General features: G+C 39.0%; 1 protein-coding gene across 1 annotated transcript in view; it reads right to left on the bottom strand.

The window, feature by feature from the left end:
• Nucleotides 1-24,474, bottom strand: part of DCDC2C (doublecortin domain containing 2C) — a 74,327-nt gene that overhangs the window by 4,498 nt on the left and 45,355 nt on the right. Inside the window, exons 5-6 of the mRNA XM_023550405.2 lie at nucleotides 19,154-19,291; nucleotides 11,023-11,069 (exon numbers count right to left, since the gene is read on the bottom strand). Coding sequence (XP_023406173.1) covers nucleotides 11,023-11,069; nucleotides 19,154-19,291 — 185 coding nt within the window. The remainder of the gene's footprint in view (nucleotides 1-11,022; nucleotides 11,070-19,153; nucleotides 19,292-24,474) is intronic.

Here is a 24,474-nt window from a genome sequence, read left to right as displayed (position 1 = left end):
ACACTGTCTTTTTCAGTTTTTTGTTTTTTTTTCATTTTTCACCCTTTATAGAAGTATTAGCAAAAGAATACAGGCAAAAGTACATAAATAGATATTTCTCTCCAGCTCTCTGTCACTTCAGAAAATGTCAGACTAAAAACAGCTACCTTGTACCATTAATATAGTATATATGATGAAAACGCTGATTTTTTTCCCTTGAGGAAATTAAAATGTGAAAATAGTCCTTCAACCTCATAAAAGAGACCAAGCAGAATCTTTCTATCTATGTTAGGGGGGTTTCCTGCAACATGTAAATCATTTCCAGCAAGTATAGGAAACCAGATCTGGCAACGTTGGTTTTAGAAACATTAAGTGGTACATTAGTGCCTGTATTTGGAGAGAGTGGGAAGGGAGGAGGGCAGGATTTTGAAAATCTAGGTGATCCTTCTCAGAATTACCAAAATCTACTTTTCACAGTACATTTTCCATGTCTTTAGTCTCCAAGACAAAGCTACCACATATTTATCTTATTACATCTGAAATGATAGACAGAGAAAAAGAAATATTGCCTACCCTCATCTGAGGGTACAAAAAGCAGCTATGATACAGAGCGAAGAGCCCAGGATTTGAAAAAGAACCAGTCCAGAGTCTGAACCCCAGCTCCCCACTACATGAGGCCGTGCAACAAAATGAAAATAAGGTGCCCCCACCCTTATCTGAAAAGTCACCTGAACCAGAAAGAACATCCAAGGGAGCAGAAAAAGGCCAGGCCTGTAACAGGATTTACCGTGATAACTAATGCAAAGATAACCTCACTCAGAAGGCGACAAGTCATTAAGAGCATGACAGAAGCACAGAAGAAAATATCAGCACGGTTCCTCCAAGCCCTGCACAGGGAGGCTGATGTTCTGGCCCAAGTGTTTTCCTGTTTGGGGCCCAAACTAGCCACCAATCTAAAATCCAAACCCGTTGCCATGGAGTCAATTCCAAATCATAGCAAGCCTATAGGACAGAGTAGAACTGCCCTATAGGGCTTCCAAGGAAAGGCTGGTGGATTTGAACTGCCAACCTTTTGGTTAGCAGCCGAGCTCTCAACCACTGTGCCGCAAGGGTTCCTACATCACCATTACTTAATATTAAAAGCATGTAATCTATTTAATACTTTACCGTATGTCTCCTGATAGAGATAATCTCTTACGTAATCACAAGACAGTTATCAAATTCAGGAAATAAACCTTGCTACAATATTTTTATCTAATCTACCATCTATATTCCAATTTTGTCAGTTGTCCCAATGATGTCATATTTATAAAGTGGTATGACCATACTATCGCAATGCCTTGAGTGTTCTACTTATGTATCTATATCTCCCTCTGAACCAATAAGCTCTTTAGGACAGAGGCACAGCCTTCCTCATCTTCATATGCCCAGTGCCTGACACATTGCTTGGCATTTAATTGTTATTAGAACAACATGGATTTACAGTAAAAAAAAAAAAAAAAAATCCATGGTTTCGCTTTCCTCACTTTTAGTTACCCGTGGTCAACCACGGTCCAAAAATGTTAAATGAGTAGCATTATGAAATCTGGAGACGTCCTGCTCCATCCCACCTGGAGACCACATTCACATAACTGTTATTACAGTATATGGTTATAATTATTCTATTTTATTATTAATTATTATTGTTAAACTCTTACTGTGCCTAATTTATAAATCAAACTTTATCATAGGTATGTATGTATAGGACAAAACAGAGTATATGTAGGTTTTGGTACTATCTGTGGTTTCAGGCATCCACGGGGGTCTTGGAATGTATCCCCCACAAATAAAGGGGGACTACTGTACTGTACGGCAGTTCCCAGTAAACAACAGATTAAGCAGGAAAACAGAGAATCCATTGCTTTCACAAGGAAACTTTTATGAGCATCACACCTTCGACCCTCATTTTTCTTTCTCGATGAGACTCAAGTCCCTCTGAATCAATTCAAGCTCTATTTACAAAGGAGACAGGTTCTTCTTTTCAATTTCATTAATCTTTCTTTCTGTTAAAAACATTTTCAGGAAATAAACCTGAGGAACGTTGGGTTTATTTCTCTGTAGTGTTTTAAGGACTATTATTTTTCTCCAGAGCCTATTTCAGTCCATCTAGCTCTATTTCAGTGCTATCGTAACAGATTCTCTAGCTCAACCACATGAAAGCCAGCCTCCCAAGGTAATTTGGGATGAATTAGACAGTTTGTCTAATTGAAGAACAGTAACAACCTATTTCAGAGTCAATTCATTCTCAGGTAGAAAATAACTAATGCTGCCAGCAGAAGGCATTTCACCGGTTTCCCAGGTGACTCTCCTGGTTCCAAAGTAGGTCAAGGTCTTCCATTAATGAGCCAGTTCCTGCTTTGAGCATTTATTAAAGTCGAAGAATTGCTAACATCTGAACCTAGCTGTTGCATCTTCAGGCTGCTAAAAGATGACAAGAATGTTGCCTTGATTGTTGCGAGATATTTCTATGGCCTTGACACTATGAGCCTGCAAATGTCAATTTCAAAGCGCTTATTTCATGCAGAACTTTACGGCTCAGGCTAGGTTATTAAAGTGTGGATCTCAGGCTCACATTGCATGAGTTGCTATGAGTGTTTTCATACACACACACACTTATCGATGCTTTATCTTCTTTTCATTATTTGTCACTACCAATATTGATGCTTTCTACTCAAAAAAGGAGAAAAGTATGTAATATTGAAGCTCTTGTTGCAGACGTGATATAAAGTAAATACAATGCTTATTAACTATTTAGTAATCTCACAAAAGCTTGCAGTAGAAAGACTCATTTTAATAAGTGAATATAATTTTAAACATTAAATTAGCCTTATTTCTTTGGAAGGTGATATTAAAATCACATAACCATGCTGTAAAACTGAAATTTATATAACACAGTAACAGTAGCTTCTTTCAGCGTGGCTCAGTGCCTCCATGAACAATTGCCTCCTTTGCCATGAGAACCAAAGAACTGGATGGCGCCCAGATACCTTTACTAAACATTTCGGTCAAAGAATCTATAGAATAATCCCAATCAAAAGGAGTAAAATGCTGAACAGAATTTCAAATTCTCATGGACTAAGGTGCACCTAGGAAACCCTGGTGGCATAGTGGTTAAGTGCTACAGCTGCTAACCAAAAGGTCGGCAGTTCGAATCCACCAGGCGGTCCTTAGAAACTCTGTGGGGCAGTTCTGCTCCGTCCTACAGGGTCGCTATGAGTCAGAATTGGCTCAATGGCAGTGGGTTTGGTTTTTTGGCTTGAAGGTGTGCCTGACCCAAGCCACGGTATTTTCAATTATCTCATATGCATGCAAAAGCTGGATAATGATTAAAGAAAACCAAATAAGAATTGATGCCTTTTAATTACAGTGCTGGTGAAGAATCTTGAATATGCCATGGACTGCAGGAAGAACAAACAAATCTGTCTTGGAAGAAGTACAGTCAGAATGCCCTTTAAAAACAAAGATGGTGAGACTTCATCTCACGTACTTTGGACATGTTATCAGGAGGGACAAGTCCCTGGAGAAGGACCTCATGCTTGGTAGAATAGAGGGTCAGTGACAAAGAGGAAGGTCCTCAATGAGATGGACTGACACAGTGGCTTCAACAATGGGCTCAAACATAGCAATGATTGGGAGGATGGCGCAGGACCAAGCAGTGTTTTGTTCTCTTGTACATAGGGTCACTATGAGTCAGAACCAACTCGACAGCACCTAACAACAACTAAACTTTCTGGAGCCATGGAGGATGGATGAACCCCTGAAATTATTGCCCTGAGATAATCTTTAAGTCTTGAACAAAAATATTCCTTCAAGTTATTTTAAAACCAAAAAATAATTTAGCTTAACTAGTAAAAAAAAAGATCTGCCATGAGCATTATGCTCCTTTAAGAAATATCTATATGGGATCAAAGTGGCAACAGCAACTTGAAAACTCAGACGGGAACCTTCAGGGGCAGTGAGCGCATGTTAACGAGAGAGGAATAACTCAGAAATGTAATCAATGTCACTAAACAATACTTGCTGTGTATATTCTCAACAACAAATTAAATACAATTTAGGAAAAAAAAAAAGGTTGCCAAGTCATTTAAAAAAAAAAAAAAGAAGAGGTTCATGCAATTGCTTTTATTGGACTAAAAAAGCCATAGCTCAAGTCAATTGTGTCCTATAGAACATTTACAGACTCATAATGACATATTTTCCAACATTCAAATATTTGAAACAATAAGTGAACTAAACCAATCAAACAAATCATTCTGGCTGTCTTCAAAGTATATTTCTAATGTGCTAATCAGTAAACATGCACCGATAGGATTTTTTTTGCCATTTTCTGGGAAAATGGACATTTTTAACAGTGCAGGTGGAAATTTTTCTGTTAAATCAAGGTAAAATCTCTCATTCTCTTCAAAATGGAAACATATGTTGTTTTAAAATTTTTAAACACCCTGGACACCCAAAAAAGTACCTATAATAGCTTAAATTAAAACTTCACACTCTTGAAAATAAGTCTCATGGCAGAGATCCAGGGAAAGAAAAATAGGAGGGAAGAGGGATAACAAAACCACTTTTCATTCACTGAGACACAGAAAGATTGAATAATACGTTCAAGTCACAAAGCCACTAAATAAAGCCAGGATTCCAGCTGAAGAATCTGACTCCAGAAGCCTCCAAAACCACTTTCCCCTGATGGCAGTAATCCGTTTACTAAGTAAAATATATATATATATATATATATATACATATATATACACACACATTATCATAACATAGGCATCCTATTAGATCCAGAGGCAGTTATCATTTTATTCATTAAAGAATCCACACAATAAAAAAATAATCCCAGGTAAATATGGGAGTAGGTTTGTCTTCTGCTACGTAAGGAATTCTGTCTGACATCAAAAACACTTTCATGCACATGGTTATCTTATGTAACACTAAGTCGGAATCAACTCGATGGCACTGGGTTTAAGAGGGAAATCAAGCTGCCATGACATGGTTCTTTTTAACCCATGACATGGTCCTTTTTTATTATCCAGAATTTCATTTTTCTACTCACTGACCTATAGGGCTGCTATGAGTCGGAATCGACTCGACGGCAGTGGGTGGGTTTTACTTACTGAAAAAGCCCTTTTTGAACTATTTAGACATAGAGTTTTATCATATATCATATTTGGACATAAAGGAAAAGGACTATAGAATTGGAATAAATTGCTTAAATTGTCCCAAGATTTTCTCATCCAGAGTCTGACTCTTCTGAACCATTTTGTTGTTGTTGTTGTTTTGACTCAGTGATGTCTGGTCAGTGATGTTGGTACTTTTCTGTGCAATATGGAAGGAGTGTTCCAATATTTTCTCTGGAATTTTCTTCCAAGCTGTTGCTAGCCAATCTGCAAATTTTGATGCTGAAGCCTGGAGGGTGGGAGGCAATTCCTTTGCACATGTCTCAGGAACAAAATGCAGTGTGTGCTAGATTGCTTAATAAGCACAAATTCCTTTTATCCCAGGATGCACACACTTTTTAAATATAACTTTGTTGTGATCCTCCATCGAGGTAGTGTTTCTCTGCATCCTTGAATCTGGACTGGTCTTATGACATGCTCCTGGAAGGGGAGAGGCCACAAGGGGAAGAACAGAAGCTCCCCAGCTGGCAGCCAGCACCAATGTCTTGGTGAATCCAGTTTGGACCTACCAGGCCAGCTAACCCTTCAGCTAAATGCAGCCTCATAAATAATCTAGGCAAAACTAGCCCAAGACTCACCCAGACAACACATAAAATTTTTGAAAAATAATGTCATTGCTGTTTTAAGCCACTAAGTTTGGGGATGGCTTGTTAGACAACGATAGATGACTGAAGCAAACAGCTTCCACTACGTGTATCTCCTTTCTTAGGCCTCACAAAGCAGTTGATGGTTGCTTTGCAAGAATGTATGGAATTGAAGAAGAATCGAAGCATAAAAAAAAAAAAAAAAAAACCAGTGCCATGCTTCACTAATATCAAATTCACTTCTCGCTGTCCTATTTTTCTGCCTTTCTGGGTATATAATGATATTCCAACACTGAATCTTAGCAAAATCTTTTTGAGGACATTCTAGAAAACAAACTCAACATGTTTGGTGCCAACAATGCATATGTCTCAACTGAAGGGTCAGTAATATGAACAACTGTAACCAGACTTGCCCACAACAACTACAACACGACTCCCAACAAGAGTTGTTTAAGAGGCCATCGATTTTAAGATATATCCTATTTCAGAGATTTTAAAATGTGGGGGGAAATGCTCATCCTAGAGCTAGTGATGTACAGCTTCCCTCAGACCCAGCTTCTCTGCTGGATCCCCGTCACCTTGCTAAGAATGTTACAGTTGCCTCAGAGCTGGACTCTCTTCCTTTATTCTTGCTCCTTTTTCAGTCTCCATATTATTCTATCCCTTGTGACAATTCTCAAGTGAAAATGTGTTCATTTTACTCCCTCGCTTAAATTTGAATCACAAACATAAACTTCCTAACTAAAATATTGGAAACCCTGGTGGTGTAATGGTTAAGTGCTGTGGCTGCTAACCAAAAGATTGGCAGTTCAAATCCACCAGGCACTCCTTGGAAATCCAGTGGGGCAGTTCAGCTCTGTCCTGTAGGGTCACTATGAGTCAGAATCAACTCAACGGTAACAGGTCTCAACAGGTTTTAACTGAAATACCTAGCCCACGTCATCTGACTGCTGCCTGCCTTTCCAGCCCCCTCTCTCACAACTTGCCCACCAATACCTTGCTGTCCAGACACAGTTACGTGTTTTTTCCTGACTGTATTAGGCATATTGGTGGAGATACATAAACGGATTTGAAAGCTAAACAGTTGAATAGAATGGGTATTTCTGATCTATTGAAATTGAAGGGGTGGGGAGGGATTGATTGCTGGTGGAATCAAGGAGATCGTCTAGGCTTAGGCTTAAACAGTGAATAGGGTTTAAATTACTGAGCGAGAAAGGCTGAGTGAGGGCTGTTATCACTCTGCCATGCCTGCCTTCCCTGATAGACTAGCAGAAGCATTCAACTCATCTTTGCATACCCAGCACTAGCACGGTGCTAAATAAACATTTGTCATCAAGCTGATTCCAACTCATGGCAATCTCATGTGTGTTGAAGTAGAACTGAGCTCCATTGGGTTTTCAATGGCTGATTTTTCAGAAGTAAATTGAAAGGCTTTCTTCCAAGGCACCTCTGAACAGACTTGAACCTCCAATGTTTCTGTCAGCAGCTGAGCATGTTAACTGTTTGCATCACTTTGAGGCGGTGGTTGTTGTTAAAAAAAAAAAGTTGTTGTTAGGTGCCATCAAGTCCATTCCGACTCATAGCAACCCTATGTACAACAGAAGAAACAATGCCCAGTCCTGTGCCATCCTCGTGACTGTTGTTATGCTTGAGTCCACTGCTGCAGCCGCTGTGTCAAGGCTCTTCCTCTTTTTCACCGACCCTCTACTTTACTAAGCATGATGTCCTTTTCCAGGGACGGATCCCTCAGGGCTCAGCACACTGCAAATATCTCATAAAGGTGTATTGGTTCACTGGATGAATCAGTGAATGCCACCACTGAAGTATGATATTCTATGGGTCAAAAGCTCTGTGCTGTTTTTGTGACATGTCCCTGGAAAGACTGAAAATGATTCCCTGCTTTGCCGTTGAGTAGATTTCGACTCATAGAATCTTTACAGAAGCAGACTGCCACATCTTTCCCCCCAAGAACAGCTGATGGGTTCATACTGCCAACCTTCCGGTTAGCAGCTGAGTACTTAACCACTGCACCACTAGGGCTCCTGGTACCTAAAAAACAACTTACAAATTTCAAACAAAATTCAGTACCCAATCTTATGGAGAATTGGCACTTCGACTGCCTGTCACATCCTTAGAATGCTCAGACCACCAAGAGTCCTCAACAGCCTCTCATGTTCCATGGTGCTTTATCCCATTAAAGGACATTCCTGACTTTGCAGTGTTCATTTTTTTAACTCTCTCCCCCTTTTCCAAGACTTTAAGGTGATTCATATAGAAAAGAAAACAATTTTAATATGTTATAAATGAAAAATCTGGAACAAGAAAATAAAGAATTATAACCACAATACAGTTGCAGGGACTGTGATTAAACATAACATCCATCTTCCAGCAAGTAAAGAATAAATAGTTGTCATGCTCAGAAACATACCATTCCTCCAAAAAAACAAGGGTTGTTTAGTGTTACCCGTTGTAGATTCTGACTCATAGCGATCCTGTAGGACAGAGTATAACTGCCCCATAGGGTTTGCAAGGAGTGGCTGGGGGACTCATACTGCTGACGTTTTGGTTAGCAGCCAAGCTCTTAACCACTGTGCCACCAGGGGTCCAAAGTATTAGATCAAAAATAAACTATATAGACCTTCACACAAGGGAGAACAAATAATGTAAAACACCTTTAACAGACATTTTACAACTAACGCAGAGATTTTATACCAAACTTTGTTAAAACCACTGTCTTTTGTTTTCTTCCAAGACTTTCCATTTTCCTGGACAAAATGTGATGTGCTATGCTGCTATGTGCTCCTGAGTTATACGCTCTTATCTACTTTATGGATAATTTTCAATGATATATTTAATATTTGTTACATAACACATTTTGTTGCATTCCATGCTTTGTGATCATTCTGCTTATTTCCCAAGTGTTAGCTACAATTACCAAAACCCATTAACTTTTCAATGATAGGTTTCAGAAGAGAATAGAAAAAGAAGCATAGACAATATCAGAAAAAACGTGCCTCAAATTTTAGACCAAGTAGAAGGAGCATTTAACAAAAACAAAATGAAAATTATATTTCTACCTATAAGGCACCAAACTCAAAATACCAACATAATGGAATGAGGACCGAGCAAAAGAAGGTAAAGGTAAAACCAAACTACGGCTCAGTAAACCTAGCCCATTATCTCTGTGCTCAAAAACTTCCAAAATGACTAATGTGTAGGAATTTCAAGGTTGTACCATTCTTTTTTTTTTTACCATTCATCCTGAATAGCAGTTATCATTCAAAATTCCACGTCCGGTATAACGCAAACCACACCGTAAGGGGAAAACATTGTGGAGACAGCAGAGGCAAAACACTGTGAGACTAGAGTTACGGAAGAAAAGCTACCTCAAACGTTTGTGCATTTGCACAGGCTGTTTCCTCCCGTTGAAATGCCTGTCCCCTCCCTGAGTCACCCAGACTGTGTACTCACATTTTACGACTAGAGAATCTCATCCTGCGAAAAGCTTTGTTTGCCAGTCTCTACAGTCAATTACTCCACCTCCTTGTACAGCACCATTCGATAGCCTTGACTCATTCATAACTTCTTACCATGAAATGAGCTTACATGTTTGTCTCCCCCAACTACACTGAGCATACCTTAAGGTAGCTATCATGTCTATCATTTTTTAATTCCCAGCGATTGTCATTCTTCATTCATAAATAACACTAAAATGCATTTCTTAGAAAATATTGAAAATAAATAAGCTGATCATTCAGCTACAAAAATATGTGCCGATTTAAAAAAATTACAATAAAGTAAATAAAAATAATAGCCAAGTGTGTTAAAATATACTCTGTATCTCATCCTTCCACCCGGCCCCCAAAAAAACCAAGCCGAGAAGTTTTACAGATGAGTTTAACTAGAAAATTATGAAGTAGATAATACCTGTGATACATAACTGCTTCCATAGAGTAGAAAAAGAGAAAAGTTTCACTCCAAAATTTATTTATTGGCCTAAAATAAGGTTGACTGCAAACCGATACAAGAACAATATAAAAAAAAAAAGGAAAATTACAAGCCAATCTCACTTTAAAACATAGAAGCAAAAATCCTGCATAAAATTTGGCAAACTTAATCCAAAGTTTATGTTAAACTCTGTCACAGTTGATTGAGGTTTATTCCTTGAACTCAAGGATAAGTAAATATTAGAAATTCAATGTAACTCACCACCACATTGACAGACTAAAATGGGGGTGGGGGGAATGAAATGTTTGATCTTCACCATCCCACTAAATCAGAAAAATATAATTCCCTTCATTGTTAATAAAAATCTTAGCAAATTATAGAGGACAACTTCCTTGACCTGAAGAATGGAATGAAGTGCACCCAAAAATGTACCAAATATGTACCAAACATTCCAAATATGCACACAAGAAATCCTCATGATTATGAGTAAAACAGAGGCACCCCGATGCATGTTCGAAACAAACAATGATGCCCACTATGACCACTGATTTGTTTTTTTACTAGAGATTCTGGCCAACAAAATAAGATTTTTTAAAAAATAAATCACTAAAATACAGTTTTATGACATGACTTGGGATAAAACCCGTTGTCGTTGAGTTGATTTAGACACAGCAACCCCTTAGGACAGACTAGAACTGCCCCATAAGGTTTTCAAGGTGCAGCTGATGGATTCAAACTGCCAACCTTTTGGTTAGCAGCCAAGGGTTCCTGCGCCACCAGGGCTCCTGACCTGGGACAGAAGCATGTTAAAGAACTGGTAAGGTCTGGCTTCTTCCTGCCTTTTTAGTCTTGTATCTTGCCACTTCCTTGGCATTCTTTCTCAAGCTGTATGTTGCAATATCAAACTGCACACATACCGAACTGTTTCTCACCTGTCTTACTCAAGGTGTCATATCTGCCTAAAATGCCCTCCTTCCAACTCCTCTCAGCAGTTCACTCCCACCCTTGCCAGCCTTCTTTCAGTTTTTCTCCTTATTGTCATTGCACTTAATGTATTGTATTACAAAAACCTCAGTGTGCCTCTCACTTCTAGAGCCTGACCTCCAAATACAAGCTCATCTCATTCACAGGACTGGATTTTACTCATTTATATAAACCTCACACCTAACACTGCGTCCAAGAAGCTCTGTTCTACAGCTTTGGATCCCTCAGCATATCATGGTGTCTCTGTTACTGCCAAAAGACATCCAAAAGCAATACCAACAGTTGTAGTGCTCTTTCTTAAAAAAAATTACTTACTTTCCTCTTCCTTCGTGGGTGTTTTTCGGTGTCTGCATACTTTCTGAAAGACAAAAGATAGATTAAAATTTTAAAAGCTCAGATAAATCATATCCTTATAAAATTCTATTCCACATCATTTGCTTTTCAGAAAAGGCATCGACCAAGAGGAAGTAAGCTTACTGTCTGTCCTCAGAGGGCGAGGCTTACATCCATATTTCCCAGCCTCAGTACTAGACACGATCCCTTAGGAAGTCTGTTCAATTTCCTTTCTTGAGATCTTTGAAAATCAGACAGCTTCCCATTTATTAGGATGTCAGCCCTACCCAAAGGTGCCATATTTACAGGTTCCTAGCCCTGGCGGCTCGGTGGTTAAGAATTTGGCTGCTAACCAAAAGGTCAGCAGTTCAAATCCACCAACTGCTCCTTGGGAACCCTATGGGGCAGTTCTACTTTGTCATATAGGGTCACTATGAGTCGGAATCGACTCAACAGCAATGGGTTTGGTTTTGCTTAGCCCTGGTGGTGCAGTGGTTAATAGCTTGGTTTTTAACCAAAAGGTTGGCAGTTCAAATCCACCAGGTGCTCCTTGGAAACACTATGAGGCAGTTCTACTCTGTCCTATGGGGTACCTATGAATTAGAATCAACTTGACAGCAATGAGTTTTGGTTTTCTACCCTAAAGTTTTTATATAATAGGAGGAAAAAACTATTGAAACTTTTTGACAGTTAAGAACCATTTTCACAAACATGGTTTCTTCATGTAACTCTCACGATAACCATGTGAAGTAAGTACTGTTATTCTCATTCTACTGCTAAAGAAACCAATGTTCAGAGAGATGGTTTTTACGTAATGTCCCACAGCTGACTGGTGGAAGAGCTGAACTTTCAACCCAATTCTAAACCAAGTGCATTCTCTTTCAACCACATCGCAGAGCTCTCAGCAGCCGCCTGTACTTTCTATGCCTACCGACAATGTAAATGCAGCACCCCGTTTCCAATTCTTTTTTCCTGATAATTGCTATGTAATTTGGAAGTGCTTCTACCATGTGATTCTCCAGCAAGAGAGTCCCTCATTGGTGGTATTCATTAGTGCTAAATGGGCGCTGATCTCTTGGTGACTGTGGGCAGCCTGATGTTCGTCCTAAACCTTAACCTTTTTGGCAGGGGAGGAAGATACTTAACCAACCGATGGCCTGAACTGGATTCAGCTGATGGATCCAGCTCAGTGTTCAATAGATGAATGGATGATAGGAAAATATAAAACACACTCAAAGGAGGGGGAACACTTTGTGGGGAGTACAGAGAACTAGTCGAGTCAATTCAACAGCTCCAAATTGAATATATAGCCCACAGAGGGCAGTGGTTAAGAGCTCAGCTGCTACCCAAAAGGTCAGCTGTTCGAATCCACCAGCTCCTTGGGGCAGTTCTACTCTGACCTGTAGGGTCACTATGAGTCAGAATTGACTCAACGGCAATAAGTATAGTATCAGGGCTATTAGCAATTATTAGAAGTTAATAAATCAAGAAATGTTCACACTTGCCCGATGAGCCAGCAGGCAAGCCTCTAACCATCTGCCAGGTTATCAAGCTACTATAGGGCCGTACAACCACAGACAGAACAAAGGAAGCCTTTCGTTGCCTTAGAAAAGAAAATCTAAAAGCATATAAACCAGGAATGAGGTCAACCACAGACGCTGTGCACACAGGGGTGTTTCAAGTTTTCTAACTACAGAAGGTGCTCCGTATATGTGATAAAACCCAGGGGGCGGGGAAGGCAGGTCAACCTGCCTGGCATTTTCTGATAATAAGCTGCACAACTTAAAACCGTCTGCCCTACTCCACAAAGAGATGAAAAATGGCACCTCTTTTTCTTTCTTCAAGATAATGACCATTAAAAACCTTGACAGAGAAATAGCAACAAGGAAGGTTTCTAGTAAGCCCTCAAATAGTTTCTTACACTAAATATATTTCAAACACACCAGCCAGGGCTAAGCAATCAAGGGTGCACAATCCCACAGAGCAGCTGTAGAAACTGTTCGTCTCAGCAAGGCCTAGAAGACAGGAAAACCCATCAGGGTATGAGCTAGTGGTCAGTGCTTATTTTAAAAATTCTATCCAACAGAGACTGATGAAAGGAACATTGCAACTACATCTATCTACCTGAAGAGGGGCAGGGCCAGGCCGTTACTGGGGAGCCTGACCCTGCCCTGAGCACTGGCCTGGCATGCTGGTCAAGAAGAGAAATCCTGCCTTTCAGGTAGATGAAAAATGAAATGGCTTGGAAGGGCACAGTGCGCAGTGCATCCCAAAGGCTCGCCGACGTGGCCATCGGGTACCACAAAGGGCATAATCTGCAGGGACGGCCCGTCTGTTACCTGCAGCACTGACTCACAGCACCCCAAGCCTGACTACTCAGTCTCAACCCTAATGCCGAAGCTTCCATTTAAAATAGAGAAACACTGAAGATTTGCAACTATGTATACCTTTGAATGTCAACCTTGAACTTAAACCAATGAATGGCATATCGATGATGCACATTTCAGGTTTGCTTTACAATGTGTAAATTGCCTTCTTATTTGTTATCTCAGTTTATCCTCGGGACAATCTTAATGTTTACCAAAGGAGAAAAAATAGCCTCTAAGTACAGAGCCAGTAAGCATAAGAGCAGGAACCAACTCATATTTTCAAAATCCAGCTTCCCAAGCTCTCTCGTATCTCTTCTGCCTTCCTCACCCCACACTGAGCCTGGTGCAGTGCTAACGTACAGCATCGACGCCCACATAAGCACAGCCGCTGGCTGTGGCTACTGAGGGCCTCAGGCTAACGGTGTTCTGTACCCAGATAATCCAATATGAGAAAAGTTACCAAGTTGTTTTGGACAATTTACTGTCCCACCAGTATTTGGAGTAGAAAATACTGAGGTTTTACATGCAAATATAACAGAAGAAAGGATGGGTGGGACAGTGTCCTGTGATCTCATTGGATGGCTTTTCAAGGAGAGTCAGCTGGTTGGAATCTACTCAACAGCAATGGGTTTGGTGGTTTGAGTTTTAACTGTAAAATAGGGTTCTCTGAAGATAGAAATGAAAATATATCGTGCGCTATATTTGCCTCAGTGCATGACATTGAGAAAGCAATGCAAAGCTCAATACTAAGCATTTCTACCTTCAGATAAAAGCATTAGGCATCCCTCAAGCATAACTTTACCAGAGTGCTTTATACATTCCAAACAAAAACCAAACCCATTGCCATCCAATCAATTCCAACTCATAACTACCTTATAGGACAGAGTAGAACTGCCCCATAGGGTTTCCAAAGAGCAGCTGGTGGATTTGAACTGCCAACCTTTTGGTTAGCAACCAAGCTCTTAGCCACTAGGCCACCAGAAGAGGTCAAATAAGCACTCGTAATTAAATATAAGTAACTTTATACATTGGAGCCCCGGTGGCACAGTGCTTAAAAGCTCAGCTGCTAACCAAAAGGCCAGCGATTCGAATACACTAGGCACTCCTTGGAAACCCTAAGGGGCAGTTCTACTTTGTCCTATAGGGTCACTGTGAGTCAGAATCGACTCGATGGCAAGGGTTAACTTTATACATTACTCATATTTAATTGGGTTTATATGGCAAGCAGAGCCCAGGTGGTACAGCAGTTAAGAGCTCAGCTACTAACCAAAAGGTTGGCAGTTCAAATCCACCAGCTCCTTCTTGGAAACCCTAGGGGGCAGTTCTGCTCTCTCCTGTAGGGTTGTTATGTGTGGAAACGAAATTGACAACAACGGGTTTTTTGTATGGCAAGTAGTGGAGTGAGCTAACTATCCAAAGAAACAGAGTACAACTGTTTCATTCTTTCAGATAACAGGACAGAATTTCTCCCATAAATGTCTTCATCTTCCTTCCAGTCACTCCTTCATTTCCATAAATATATATACTGTGGTATACTCTGACAAGAGAACCAGTTAGCGATGTCTAAGATCTATTATAAAATCACTGCTTTTGTCACCAAGAGAGACTGACAGCCTATAAAACTCTCCATTTTAGATGAGGGAAAGCAAGTCAAATTAAGAAAGCAAAACACTGTGTAAGAAACAGCACGAGCCTATCATAGCTATGGAAACCCTGGTGGTACAGTCCTTAAGAGTTCAGCTGCCAATCAACGGCTCGGCAGTTCAGATCCACCAGGCACTCCTTGGAAACCCAGTGGGGCAGTTCGACCCTGTCCTATAGGGCTGCTATGAGTAAGAATCGACAGCACTGGGTTTGGCTTTTGTGTGGTATCATAGCTATGCTCTAGTACAGGTTATGCAACTATTTAGCTATATAACTTCCCATCTCTGAGACTGTGTACTCGTCTGTAAAATGAGATACTTGAGCAAAATTCATCTAGAATATCCCTTTAACATTAACTTACTTGAATTCTCTGATTCAACCAAGAAATGAGAAAGGAGGAAAGAGGACATAATTAAAAAAAAAAAAAAGTCAGAAAGATTATAACAGTAATTTATAAACCTGGATGCTACATAACTTCATTCATCTTATTAAAGGACAAAAATCAATGCTCTTGTGATGTTAAATTAACATGGCATCGTTCTGTCAAATCTCACAGTAACTTGTAGTGTTTTCATAATTTTTCTTAATATAGGGAAATCTAAGTTAAGGACATACATAGTTCTGAAAGAAGAAAAAATAATTGATGTCATACCAAGAAATAAAAAATAATTCTAATTTTGAAAGAGAAAAAAAGCTCTACTCCATAATTTCTCTGTCTTCCATGTAATTCAGATAAATTAACAGCCAGCAATACACACCATTGTCTTTGGGTTTACAAAATGAACTGAAATAATTGAAGCTGGGGATTTCCACAGAGCCAGTTAGGATAATTAAGGATGATTTCCTGGCTTTTCATTATGATTAAGTGCTCAGATGCTAACCAGTTCTACGCTGTCACATGCGGTCACTATGAGTTGAAAATCAACTTCACAGCACCTAACAATAACATACTAAACCAAACCAAAAAACCAAACCCACTGCCATCAAGCTGATTCTGACTAATAGCAACCCTATAGGACAGAGTAGAACTGCCCCATAGGGTTTCCAAGGCTGTAAATTTTAAGGAAGTAGATTGTTACATCTTTCTCCCGCAGAGTGGCTGGTATGTTCAAACTGCAGATCTTTCAGTTAGCAGTCGAGCACTTTAAACACTGAGCCGCCAAGGTCCTTAACAACATACCACCAATCAAGTATTCACACAGTTTCCTCAATTTTGACTGAACAGACTAACTCACCCCAGAGGCAAATGTCTTGGACCTATGTAAATACAAACAATTAAAAGAGAATTTCTCACTCAATCTTGTTGCATTTGCAAAAATGCATTTGCCAAAAGCAAACTTCAGTCAAAACAAGTATGAAAACTTTCTGATAACCCTCAAGTCACTGGACAAAAATCTCATTGAAAATACTAGAGAAAATGAAATAATTTTTTCCTTTTTTTCCCATTCTTTACAGAATTAAGTCAGTATTTTGATTAGAAACAAAATTTTTACTACATTCAATGAAGTTTCTTATGAAGTTATTTGGTATATTCAGGGAGAGAAAAAGAAGTATATCTGTTTTCCCATTTCCCCTTCAAATTGAGGAAAAGATACTAGACGTTCCTTGGACAAAATTGTTTCCTCCCTAAACTATCCCTTTTTGTTCTTCAGGACTTCACAAGTGAGCTCAAAAAAACAAATATTCCAAAGGAGAGCCTCAGAGAAACTCACATAAAGGCCCAGCAACAACAAACTTGAAAAAAAAAATTTTCCCAAAATACACAGCAATCTCAGATAACCGTTGTTTTATCAAAATAGAAGAGAAGCGACTTGAAGTCACTCCTGGAGGGCTAATTTTGTTTAAACAACACATAAATTGCTGCAGAGTGAAGAGAGAGGTGGTGGGCATCGTGGTAGAAATGGGAAGAAAGGGTAACACTCAGAAACAATTTTTTGAAAAATAAATCTCATTCTTCTCCTCTTCCGTATAAGTAGCCAAGAAATATAATGGGTGAAAGCTAACTATTCCAAATATTGAATTCCTTTTCTGTTTGCTTCAATAAAACGGAAGAAAAATCTTTAAGAGAGTCCTCCAGATCCCACCTTTCAGTTACGTTTCACCACATGCCCCTCACATAGAGAGGATATGATCAGAGTGACCTATCAGTACAGTGACCTATCAGTAGATCATGTAAATTCAATCTTAATCTTCACGAAATGCAACCTGTGAACTTCATTTGGATCCTGATTCAAACAAGCTTATTGTGGTTTAGAGGAGATTAAAATTGGAGCCATTATTCCCTGTCCTTGAGTATAAAGGAGCTCTGGTAGCACAGCAGTTAAGAACTCAACTGCTAACCAAAAGGTTGACAGTTTGAATCCACCAGCCATTCCTTGGAAACCCTATGGGGCAGTTCTACTCTGTTTTATAGGCTCACAATGAGTTGGAATCAGCTCGACGGCAACAAGTTTGTTCTTGTTTTGAGTATAAAAAAAGTGACCCAGCTGGAATTGAACTCACATGGACACATCAACTGGGCCCTAAGATATAAAGACAATAGAATAACTAGGACAATCTTGGAAAACATCTTTTAGGGAAACTTTCACAGAAACAGAACACAAAAGACCCACATATTTTCCACTCATCTCTTTTTATTAGGGTTTAGTAAATAGCAAGATTTGCTGGACCAGTGAAAACCGTCCTGACTATACCAGTGACTATTAAGAAAAATAATTCAAAATGTAGAATCAAGGTGATTTAGCAGTTTTTAGTCAATCTTGGAAAAGGTAAAGCTTTCATTGATTTTATCCATTTGTAATGTTAATAAAAAAAATATACACTGATAATTCTGTAACATTTCTTTGGACTCAGACAGACATGGCTCTGGTAGCATGATTGTCCATTTCTCACTTTTGCTGATTCTGTAACATTCCTTGGACTTGGGCAGACATGGCTCTGGCAGCATGTTTGTCTGTTTCCCATTTTTGCCTCTTGGAACATGCGCGAATAAAATCGTTCTTTTTGCTTTACTGTAATTTTATGGTTATATTACCCTAGGACGATTGTATAATGATATTCAGAGGTAATAAGGGCAATTTGAACGCAGTTCTAGGTGTTAGATAATAATGTTAGATACGAACATGACGTTTTCCAAAAATAAAAAATCCTTACCTATTAGAGATACATATTGAAGTATTACTGCTAAAATACATGATATGAGGTTTGCTTTAAAAAAAAAATGCTCCCCCCCGGAAAAAAAAATTAGTAAAGAGATACATGGAACAAGATTGGTAAATTGTAATCATTTTCAAGCTAGTTCATTAAACCATTATCTCTACTTCTGTACATGTTTGTATATTTCCATAATAAAGGTTTTAAAAAAAGAAAGAAAGATGTGACTTGAAACTCCAAAGCTTTTCAGAAATCCCTAGAGCCTCCTTCCCACAAAATCATTCTCTAGGCTTTAAGGACTGATCAAATAAGAATAACAATATTGAATAGCAGTGGTGAGAGTGGGTATCCTTGTCTTGTTCCTGATCTGATGGGGGAAGCTCTTCATCTTTCTCCATTGAGAATGATGTTAGCAGTGGGTTTTTCATAAATGCCCCGTGTCAGATGGAGGAATTTCTCTTCTATGCCTACCTTATGGAGTGTCTGTATCATGAAAGGGTATAAAAATAATAATAATATTTACAAACGTGACATCAGGGATTGAGGAACTTTTGATGGGAGGATTTGGAGAGCTGCTAGATAGAAACTAAAAAAAAAAAAAAAACAGTATGCTCATGTTCTGACCATCTTTGGTTTTCCTAGACTATACTACAGTGAGATATAACTTAACATTTAGACTCTTTGATCTCTGAGACTCCCAGTATCCTCAGAGGAAAGATAATGTACTCAACATAAGATCTTACTGTCTTTGTGAATATATTAAAAAAAAAAAAAAAAGTTACTCCATGCCTAATTTTAAAAATCCAAAATTGTGTCTTATATAAAAATAAGAACATCAATTTTTAGAACAAATAGCTAAACTGACCAGATTTGGAAGAAGTACAGGGGGAAAAAGGGCAAATTTTACCAACATACAGGAAGGAAAGGTATAAGATATGCTTACTGTTGGACCTCACTGGGCACCTTCGAGGACTTCCAATAAGGAAAATATTTAAAGGGCTCCAGTCCTGCTGCAACATAAAAATGATGGTCTTGCAAATCCTTTGAGTTGTCCAAAAGATGCCCATTCATTGTAAATAATCTGCAAATAAAGAATGAAAAAATGAACTAGAAATTTTAAGACTAGTAATACAGTATTTTGGATATCTTTCACTTATAATGGAAACCCTGGTGGTGTAGTGGTTAAGAGCTGTGGCTGCTAACCAAAACGTTGGCAGTTTGAATTCACCAGGCACTCCATGGAAGCTCTATGGGGCAATTCTACTCTGTCCTATAGAGTTGCTATGAGTCGGAATCAACTTAAAGGCAACGGGTTTGGTTTTTTTGTTTGTTTGTTTTTCACTTAAAACTATCAGGAGCCCTGGTGGCACAATAGTTAAGAGCTCAGCTGCTAACTGAAGAGTCAGCAGTTTGGACCCACCAGCCTTTCCACAGCAGAAGATGTGGCAGTCTGCTTCCGTAAAGATTAAACCAAAAAAAAAAAAAACCCACTGCCATGGAGTCACTTCTGACTCAGCAAACATACAGAAGAGAGTAGAACCGCCCCCAGAGGGTTTCCAAGGCTGTAATCTTTACAGAATCAGACTGTCACATCTTTCTCACAAGGAGTAGCTGGTGGGTTCGCACTGATGACATTTTGATTGGCAGCTGAACACTTTAACCACTGTGCCACCAGTGCTCCTTCCTTAAAGACTATCCATTGCCATTGAGTCGATTCTGACTCATAGCTGCCCTGTAGGTCAGAGTAGAACTGCCCCATAGAGTTTCCAACGAGTGCCTGGTGGGTTTGAACTGCCAACCTTCTGGTGAACAGCCTTAACATTGAATCACTATGCCACCTGGGTTTCCTCCTTAAAGATTACAGCCTTGGCAATCCTGTGGGGCAGTTCTTCTCTTTCCTATACGGTAGTTATGAGTCAGAATCAACTCAATGACAATGAATTTTAATGTAACCATTATTTGGACTCTTGGAGAAATTATATACTCATAAGAAAGCACAATCTAAATGGGCTAGTTAAAAACCTATGAGAGCTGCTCTTCCAGAATTAGTCTTTATTTCCATTTTTAGATTTTTTAATTAAAGTATATTTTTAATTATGTACAAGTGCTCAGAGACCCTTGAGAACATTTTAAGCTCTTGGTTGGTGTTCAATCAATTTTAACTAATAACAGCTAAAATTAATACAAATTGGCTTATATTGTAATAACAATATTTGGAAAATAAACCAGCATTTATTAGCAAATAATGTGCCTTTTTATAAGCACCAGAAGACTAATACTAGCCTACTTTTTATTCAGTACTCTTTATTGGCAAGTATTCATTCACTAGTTTATTTATTCAAGAAATGATTCGATTCATTCATTACTGAATACCTATTATGAATAAGGCAATGAGGTAGATACTGAATTGCATAAAAATATGAATAAGAAAGTCACTGCTTCCCCAAAGCCAAGAAGTATACAAAAATCTATAAAGATAAATATGACAAGGGCAGAGTGGTGAGGGTCCCAAGAGGAGAAAGATTAAATTCAGTGGTAGGCTTCACAAAGGTGCAAGAATTTACAATGGGCTTTGAAGGGTAGGTAGGATTTGATCTTGTGAAGATGCGATGATCGCCATTTTGTGTAGCAGGAGGGGCCTTGGCCAAGAGCCAGAACACAGAGGGTTTGGCTGTCACACAGGGTGAAATGGAGACATAGATCTTGAATGCGTAGGTTGAGAGGAGTTTATAAAGAGCCCTGAGTTCCAGGGTAAGAAATTTATAATTAATTTAGTCAGAATGATTGAAGATTTCCATAGAACAGTAGAATAAGAGCCATGTTTTAACAATAGTAAGCCAACTTTTGTGTGGGATGTGATGGAGACAAAAGAAGGGATCTGGAAAACTATTGCAAGAGTATATAGTGAAGTAATGAAACAGAGCAGCAACTGCAGGAGGGGAAGGAAGAGAATGAATGTAGGAGACATTAAAAGGTAGAATGTACGGAATTTACCCATTCCTGTCAATCAATCATTCTCAAAATTAAGCATGTTTCAGAATCACCTAGAAGGCTTCTTGGAACTCCTATTGCTGGGCCCTCCCCTCAGAGTCTCGGATTCAGTACATGGCAGATAAGACTCAAGCTTTTCATTTCTAACAAGTTCCTAGCTTATACTGCTGCTGCTGATCCTAGGGCCACATTTTGAGGACTGCTGCCCTAGGTCAACCCTGAAGGAAATATAGAAGGAGAACATCAAGACAGGAGGCAACTGTGAGCAGCCACTGGAGAGCTGGCTCTGTGTGGGGAGCAGGTGGCTGTGGCATGGAGCAGAAGGCTTCCATGGGAAAAAACTACTATTCTTCTCCCCACAATTGCCCTGGGGCAAACAGAGCCTGCTCCTGACTGGTAGACTCAGACAGCTAGGGCAAGTGTCCTCAGAAGTAAATCAGGGAAGTGGAGAAGCCTTGAATCACTCATCAGGTGAGAAACTGAGGGAAGTAGTGGGACTGACTAAATACAATCTTAAGGAGACAGTCTCCACCCAGAGCTACTGCTGCTCAGGGTTGATATGTAAAACTCTGAAGAGAGGCTTTGTTTGGTAGAGTCTACTGGAAGCAGAAGTATTAGAACAGAGGGACCAAAAATTTAACATAAACATGAAAAATGTTATGAAAGAAAATAAGGGGAGATATGATCAATATGAAACAAGAACAAGAAAGCATAACAAGAATCAACTGGAAATATTGATTTGAAGCTAGAATAGTTGAACCAAAGGGTACAACAGTGAGATGGACAGTAGAATGGATACAGATACAAATTAGTGTTTGGAAGATGAAATTGAGGAACTCCCCCTGAAGGAAGTGAGAAGGGATAAAGAAATACAGTATATAAAAGAAAAGTTTAGAAGTCAGGATGAATAGAAGTGCCAACATCCAGATATTAGGGAACCTAGAAATAAGTTAAAATAAAAGTGAAAAGGAAGAAGTATATGTGTAGAAATAATGAAGGACAAACCAACCCGTTGCCATCAAGTCCATTTCAACTCAAGGAAGACCAGTTCCACAGAATTAAAGAAAAGGGAAGACCTCAGATTGAATGAGCTCAAAGGAGAGACTACAGAAAAACTAACATCGAGATGTGTTAGTGTACCGTATAAGAACATAAACAACAAGAACATTCTAAAAGCCTCTACAGAGAAAGGGCAGATAGCTTACAAAGCACTAAGAATCAGAATGACATCAGATGTTTCAACAACACACTAAAGGAAAGAAAAAGTGAAGTAATATTTTCTAAACCTGAAAGAAAAGAACTTTGAAGCTAGCCAAATCTTCATTTAAATGGAAGGGCATGTTAAAAATATATATATATTCTCAGACTTACAAGGCCTCAGAATACTTGCCACATAAAGGCTCACATTGAAGATTTTTAGATGAAGTTGTTAAGTAAGAGGAAAAGCAAATTCAGGAGATGCCCCAAGAGATATACGAAATAAAGGTACAACATGTGTTGTCTTAAAAAACAAAAAAACCTAAGATCAAAGAAGACATAACCACAATAACTGAGAATTCAATTTCTAGCTTACATCAGTATGATACGGGTTGTTTGAGGTGGGGCGAGAAGTACCAAGGAACATGAAAGCATGTTTACATTCTTGTGCAGATGGGAGAAAACACAGATATCAATTCAGAATCTACAAGACTTGGCTGCTGACAGATACTGGAGGTGACATACACACTGTCTAACATGACTCAAGGTTTTAATCCTGGGTGGCTGGGAGAATGATGGGACCATTAACAGAAACAAGAAGGATAAGTTCTAGAACTGATGGCTTGGGGGTGAAGGAGGAAAGGTGGAACAAGTGAGCAATCAACAGTGATATAACTGAAAAAAAAAAAAAATGGACACTGAAAAGACTCAAGTTGAATGTCCTAGCATACACCAAAAGAACTTTACATTTTCTTTCAAGCAAAAGACTTGTAAAGATGAGGTTAGTTTTTTTTTTTTTCTCTCCAAGAGTTAAATGTTCTTTTCATTCAGTGATAAGACAAAATACGCAAAAGATTGAAGCTTAGATGCTTTAATGCAGGACACACGAGGTGCCTACCGAACCAAGCTCCAGCCAAAACCAACTGCCCAAGGTGCAAACCCGATAAGTGACACGTGGGATGCATGGCTGGGCCCACCCCCTCAGAGGACCAAATTGCTCAAGCATGTTCCCCTGCCACTTGTCTCTAAATTCTCCTTAACCTCACTCTCCTCAAGGAATGGTGACAAAGCCTACTTTTTTGATGAACAGTGCTGTGAAGGATAAATAAGAATTCAATGGTTGAGATAACGGACTTTTGAGACAAAGAAAATTACACGTGCACAGACTTGAAAATGGGAACCTGTGCGTCATATGCACAGAGCTGTAGCTTTTGCCAAAGTGTGAATTACATGAAGATGAGTGATGGGAATATGAGCATTAAATGAGATAATGTATATAAATGAAAGCAGTTTACACACTACAAAACACTAGATAAACACGAAGCATTTCTGTTAGCACTTATCTCAGAGGATGAGAGGACTAAATGAAACAATCATGTGTAAAATTGTTTTGTAAACTAGAAAAGCATTACCCAAATGTCAACTGTTAAATGATTTTTAACGCACCTTACCATTGGGGATATAGTAGAAAATGTACGTAAATATCTACAAATCTCTCTTAAATCCTCTCATTTATAAATAATTAAAGAGCCAATTTGGCTGTTTTCCCAAAATAAAAGTACAGTCTGCCCTAAAGGAATTTTGAAATCTTTATCTTTAACAACATTGAAAAAAAAAAGAAAACACATATAACTTTTAAAAGATATATTTGATTTTCAGTTGAGGTTTCAAAATCTTTATATGCAAGTTTTGGCCTGGGCACCCTAAAATCTGGACATAGTTGTACAAAGCCCCTCACAGTTCATGGGTCCCAATGGTTAGTTCAGCTGGCTTCCCATTAAAAAATAGAAATTTAACCCCAAGCTTTAATAAGTTTAAAATACTGTAGGTGAGATATGGCAAGTTCACAAATAACCATAAAACAAGGTTAAATGGGATGGTAGGATTAAGAAACTATGCACTAGGACTAGTCTTCAGCCCTCTTCTCTAATGCTGTCTCCATCGCAACTCATTATATGACTTTAAATACCGCCCATTAAGCTGATATATCCCTACTTTATCTCTCCAACCAGGCCTCTTCCCTGAGCTCCAGACTCATATACCCAACTTGTCATATCTCTATTCGGATGTCTAATA

This window comes from Loxodonta africana, chromosome 12, assembly GCF_030014295.1.
Source record: "Loxodonta africana isolate mLoxAfr1 chromosome 12, mLoxAfr1.hap2, whole genome shotgun sequence".
NCBI lineage: Eukaryota > Metazoa > Chordata > Mammalia > Proboscidea > Elephantidae > Loxodonta > Loxodonta africana.
The sequence above is the reverse complement of the archived record's forward strand: the minus strand, read 5'-3'. Positions and strand labels throughout refer to the sequence as shown.